At 42.5% G+C, this 6330-nt stretch overlaps 1 protein-coding gene across 1 annotated transcript; it reads left to right on the top strand.

The window, feature by feature from the left end:
• Positions 1-540: 540 nt before the first annotated feature.
• Positions 541-5422, top strand: LOC106817013 (organic cation transporter protein-like). The gene is made up of 10 exons (XM_014821659.1): positions 541-948; positions 1220-1326; positions 1620-1774; positions 2345-2513; positions 2833-2965; positions 3416-3522; positions 3692-3909; positions 4462-4643; positions 4797-4933; positions 5204-5422. Exons 1-10 carry the CDS (start codon positions 541-543, stop codon positions 5283-5285), a joined length of 1698 nt encoding a protein of 565 aa, XP_014677145.1. The 3' UTR covers positions 5286-5422.
• Positions 5423-6330: the final 908 nt, after the last annotated feature.

Raw genomic sequence — 6330 nt, 5'->3', positions numbered from 1 at the left:
ATACATACATACATACATACATACATACATACATACATACATACATACATACATACATACATACATACATACATACATACATACATACATACATACATACATACATACATACATACGAACTCAAATATATATTAGATGAGCTATATATTATGTGACTACGCTATTTTATAATGATGGATTAAAACAATATTTATTATAACTCGATGCTCCAATCTTGTGATTGTCTCGTTGTAGAAAAACTAGTGTCTTGTATTTGTGTTCAATGATCCCATGACCCAATTCCCGTCGATCAATTTTCGGACATTGCGCCCATGGATATTTATTGTAAGTCAATACGCACTAACCCACTATAGAAGGACTATCGACCTAGACGTCTAATGTGATCGAACCATGCCCTTATATATATATATATATATATATATTAGAAAGATATATATATATATATATACATAAACGTGTGTGTGCGTGTGTGCGAGCACCTGAGACAAGATGGCGGAACTGAACAAGCGCCTGTACGAACCTAGCGCGACGCATCGTCTCATGTCATACGATGAGATTCTTGGTCACGTAGGAGATCTCGGCCGCTGGCAGCTGAAAGTATTTCTGCTCATCTCGTTAGCAGCACTACCAACCGGTTTCCTGAATCTGGTTATCGTATTCATCGGAGCGATCCCTAAGCATTGGTGCGCCGTGCCGGAGCTGGCGGCACTACCCTACGACGTCCAGAAAACCCTGAGCATACCGTATGAGATATCAAATAAAGGAGTATTGAAATGGTCGGCCTGTGAGGTATATTCTGAACGAAATTACACGCAGGCAGCTCTTCTCTATTCCAGTGGAGGCCTCGACAGTCTGTCGCCCTCGTTTTACACCGACGGCAACCAGACATCGTGCGAGAATGGTTGGATTTATGATCAGATAGAAGGGGCCTCGACATTTGCCAGCGAGGTATGTATGAGGCACTGCTCGCCGTGTTAGACGGCTCGGCGACAATTGAACTTACTGGGATAGATAAAACTCTAACTATACCCATAATTAATCAGCACATTACTCGAGCTTTTCTCGCTCCTGCGCAGTTGATGATCAGCGGCCTTTAAGGAGACGGTTAAATCACCATGTTATTTCCTCGTCGTTAGTTGCATGCTATGCTGACAACATCCTCGTGTTTGTTTCCTGAGGTTTACGCATGAAGTTATTCTGAGATGCCGATTATTTGCAGTGGGACCTGGTCTGCGGCAAAAGCTGGTTGGCGTCTGCTGCCGGTCAAAGTCTATTCATGTTGGGTTTTCTGATCGGATGCATCGTGTTCGGGGAGATTTCAGACAAGTACGCGTTCTATGACACAGCTCGCCAATATTGCATAATCAAAAACCTTTTGCGAAACATCGATAATTCACATGCTATCTTTTGCGAAGCGAATATAATAGCAATTGACGCAGACATCGAACTTGGTCCAACTACGAATAAATACTTAGCTAATGTTATATACTACATCACATTTCACATATTTGATTACAGCCCGCCAATACCGTCACAAAGGCATAGAAAGATGTACGAGGTTTCTAATTTTGCTAAAGGGGGGGGGGAACAATCTCACTTCTATAAGGCATCATTTTTAGGAAGGGCAGGAAGAATACGTTCTTGTGCACGATACTGATACTGGCGACTGTCGGCACGGCTAGCGCTTTCTCTCCGAACTATCCCGTCTACGCCGTGCTGCGGTTCCTGACAGGGGCGTCGGCGGCCGGGGCCTGTAACAGTGGCTTCGTTTATCGTGAGTACCACGGCCATGTTGAAGTCTATCAGGGCCGCTGAATACACTCACCGCCGGGTCGGCAGTTGAGAGCGGGGTCGTGTAATCAATCACACAGTGTTTCCCAAACCACTCCAGTGTCATTCACCTTCGAGTCTTTATCACAAAATTTCATTCACCTGCAACTAAATTTCCTTATGTTTTTTATTTATCCTTTTGGTTCTCCTTATGTTGTTCACTCCAAAATGATTTCATATTCACCATTGGGTGAACTATTCACGAGTTTAAGAAGCACTGCACTGCCGCAGTATGATATGTCATCTCATGACGGGCGAATATTTAGCAGAACGAAAATGGCGTGTGCCAACGAACGATGTGATCCTCAGTGTTATCGCTCGGGGATCCACTTTGTTACCTCTACCCGCATAGTCGGACGATCAGATATACACTAGATTATCACACTATATATATCTATATCTATTTTTATATCAGCGATAGCTAGTTTCCCGCACAAGATAATGAGTAATGTCTTAAAGTATTAATATCTTGCGTGATAGTTTTGACACATGATGATTTTTACTCTGATTGCAGTGCTGGAGAACGTTGGCAATCCTTATCGAAATCGCTGCTCTAACTTGGGCGGGATGTTCTACTCGGCGGCATATGCCATGCTGGCCCTGCTCGCGTGGCTCATCCGCTCGTGGCGCCATCTGCAGTTCGCGTTATCAATTTGGATATTTCTCATGCTGGGCTATTACTTGTAGGTAGAACATTTATAATAGGATGTGTGGGAATTTCGATATGTTAAGAGCGAGAGTCGCCAGGAATGATTCAATGTGTTAGCGAATATTTTATTTAATCACGTTAGAAAAATACCAACCACATTAGCCGAGCAACAATGGCACTAAGATGACTAGCGAATTTACAACAGGGGACGAATTGGCTGTCGTTGCTCGTTTTTATTTCGTTAAGTCATTGAGAATTAATTGCCATGATAACATTATGGATTCCTCGGTCATTTGAATGATTTTCGCAAGGAGAATTTATTTTGAATAATCTCACGATTTCCTTGTTTAAAGTCTTCTTGACGAATCACCGCGATGGCTGTACGCAGAAGGCAAGCACGAAGAATGCGAAGCGGCACTGAAAAAAATGGCTGCAATTAATCGGAAGTCATACCCAGAAAATGTTCAACTAATACTCGAGAAAAAGGTCACGATTAGTGTAGACAGTGCTTTCTAAAATTATGCGATCTATCTGAACATTCCAGTTAGCATAAGCTTCGAGTGAACCTACTAATTGTATATCATTTTTTATCTATGGTATCTCAATCGTCTTTAAAGTTGCATATAGGCCTGTAAGTTAAATTATTGTTTTATCACACGTCGCAAATTGATTTGATTAGAACACCGTGAGAATAAATATATTTGGAATTTGAAAATGGCAAGCTATGTGAGCCCTTAATGCCAAATTTTATTCTTCCGTATTTACGGTGCCAATAGGTATTTTGGTACTGGGTACGAAATTGTTAACTGTTTCACCACCCTATAATTCTGCCGATTGTACAGCAGTTATTGTCGTACGTTTTGATACAATCTTAGTGATGTGTCTTGTTGAAGGGGAAAGATACGGACATGTCAATAGGCAATTTGGCAATTTCAGAAACATCAAATTGTCACCGCCGACGGAAAAGTGAGAGAACCGAATGTCATGGACACACTGCGTACGCCAAACATGAGGAAGAAATCGCTCGTCTTGATGTTTCAGTGGTAATGTCACTAGGAAAAGTGAAAATTATTCTACCTATAGCCTCCAAATTCTCAGAACGCTCCTTACGATAATAACGTTTGAATCGTTAGGTGTGACCTTTTTCATGTAGCAATTTCTTCTTGAATCTCTTGCCTGTGACATGATATTTGTGTCAACTTTCGCTTGCAGGTTCGTCGTGTCCATGGTTTACTATGGACTTTCACTGAACTCCGTGAACCTCGGCAGTAACCCTTATCTAAGCTTCTTCCTCGGTGGCCTGGTGGAAATTCCCGCGCACCTGGTCGTCATGTACACCTTGAAGCGATACGGACGCAGACTGACTGCGTCATTGACAATGTTATCCAGCGGCATTAGTTGCCTAGTGACGTCTCTGCCGTTCTTACACGGTAGCGGCTATAACACGTAGCTGTAACACTACTCGATTACTGCTTATCGGTTCTTTGAAAATACTACTTATTATTGCATATTTTATTGCAGGCAGGTTTTTCGGTTTTATTCTCATAGTTTAATTATATTAATATTAATTATATTCTCTATTATATACTCCTGATATTATTTATAATTTCTGGATCATTATAACGGAGATGTGCGTTGACATATGATCTCTGGAGGAAATTTGCGCTTTATAAAATGTCATTTTATATTTTATCTTGTACGTTTGTTGTACGAAAAAGGACTGATGTTCGATACATATAGACGTGTACGATGTCGAATTAAATGGAAAAGGATTCGTAACTTCGATGAGATGGGAAGTACAAGCCTGTATTTGTCAAACGAATACCTTCTTTATCGCGAATGGGGTTATATCTGATTTAAAAGGTGAATTTCTTATGTTGTATGCTACACAGCCTCTTACAGAATAGTATATGAAGGCAATCAACGGCAATATATACACAATAATATCAATGACCGCTAAAAGATTGCGTTTTTTACAACAGGATTTGACGAGTTGATCGTCGGGCTTGCGACATTCGGCAAGTTTTGCGTCTCAATGACGTTCTCCGTCGTCTACCTGTACAGCGCCGAAATATATCCGACCGTAGTGCGTAACGCGGGCCTCGGCAGTAACTCCGTACTCGCCCGAGTCGGCGCTATCCTCGCTCCTTACATCTCCATGCTGGTACGCAGCTAACTACTTGAAATGTCATCAAATTTCTACGAAAATAAAATAATGGTACACAACGCGTGACCTAAGCAAAAGACACGTATTATTCTCATTGCATTAGAAGCTATTCAGTGTTAATCAAACATGCCAACGTTTATCTATCTCTAGGGAACATACTCGCCGACCTTACCCCTCGTGATATTTGGAATTCCGGCAGTAATTGCTGGGGTGTTAGCACTGCTCTTGCCAGAAACAAGCGACAAGGTACTACCGGAAACGCTGACAGATGGTGAGAAATTTGGAAGGTATGTAAAATGCATTAATACAGTCTACCCATATACGGATTTTTTTTAGATTTTAAACCTACATGAAAAATAAAACGTACAACCAGCAGTATATGATAATTTGCCGCTATTCGGTGTGCGTCTTTTCAATTCAGTCTTTGCCTCAATCCTGCCTAGTATGTCGATCACATGTGTTTATCTGAAACAGATATATTAAACAATATACAGTGCATCCCGGTTGATATCATACACGATATAACAGATAACGTAATTATTTGTGTGATTTTGAAGGGACCACAGATTTTGGCAGTTCCTGCCTATAAAAGGGGACGCAAAAGTATCCCAATCGACGCCGAAACCGGTCGCAGTGTGACACCGTGCAGGCGACCATGCAGTGACTGTGAATCTCGCAGATCGCAATTGTCTAACGTCTTTTAACCGTCGCATCACCGAGTGTATGGCCTGCATCGCTTTGTCGGAAATCAACCTGAAACTTTCGATCGTTTTCCGGAGTATATATACATATGTATATATATATAAATTTTGGACGGTACGCACACAACCATACAAAACAAACAAATAGAACCCCGAACCAAGCAACGATAAAGTCGGAACCCCCAAACCACCTCCAACCAAACCAACCACCCACAATCCTACCTCACACACACACCCAAAACACAACCAAAGACCCCGAATTGACTCGAACCGGTAACGCCACGGCGCAAAAAGCAATCGAAATTTGCAGATACGCATCGATCGGACCGCGCGGCACCAGACGCCCACCCAACGTCGCGAGTGACGGCCAGTACACGAGACTTCGTAAAAAGCCTCGTGTGATATAGATGATGCATAACAACGCCTTATAAAAAAAAACCATCACCACGGCCAAACCCACTTAGCCGCGCTCGCCGCCATCCCAAGCCAACGTCATCGCGTGAAGCGCGCAGCAAGAACGGAAGGAGACGGCGCTACAAAATACAGGCTCAGGATCTCGAACCAAAAAACTTAATGACCAGCAATATTCCTCTCTCTCATATAGAACCGTACACTTAAGCATATACTCTAGCTCAGCAAAGATTCAAGCCTATACCCAATCAACAGAGCCCACACTTATACGTCCATCTAAGAGGACCAATCGCACGAGCGCGCCCAAGACCCGCTCAAGAACCAAACAAAACCAACCGAAAAACAAACGGTTAGGGGCCGTTTCGGTGATTGGCCTTCGACCAAGCCAAACCCTAAGACAGCAAAAAATCTAACACCACAAACAAAACATCCCTGCCGTCGAAATCCTACACGAGAAAGCGAGAAAAACTGATCGGTTTTTGGAATTGCGGGCAACCAATAGTTTTCGCGTAGTGCGTTTTTCAAGACCCCTGTTCTCCATATCTCTCTAAGCGGCCCACACAAACACACAA

Source organism: Priapulus caudatus, unplaced genomic scaffold (genome assembly GCF_000485595.1).
Source record: "Priapulus caudatus unplaced genomic scaffold, Priapulus_caudatus-5.0.1 Scaffold1566, whole genome shotgun sequence".
Classification (NCBI taxonomy): Eukaryota; Metazoa; Priapulida; class Priapulimorpha; order Priapulimorphida; family Priapulidae; genus Priapulus; species Priapulus caudatus.
Note: the sequence above shows the minus strand (reverse complement) of the source record. Positions and strands in the feature narration are given on the sequence as shown.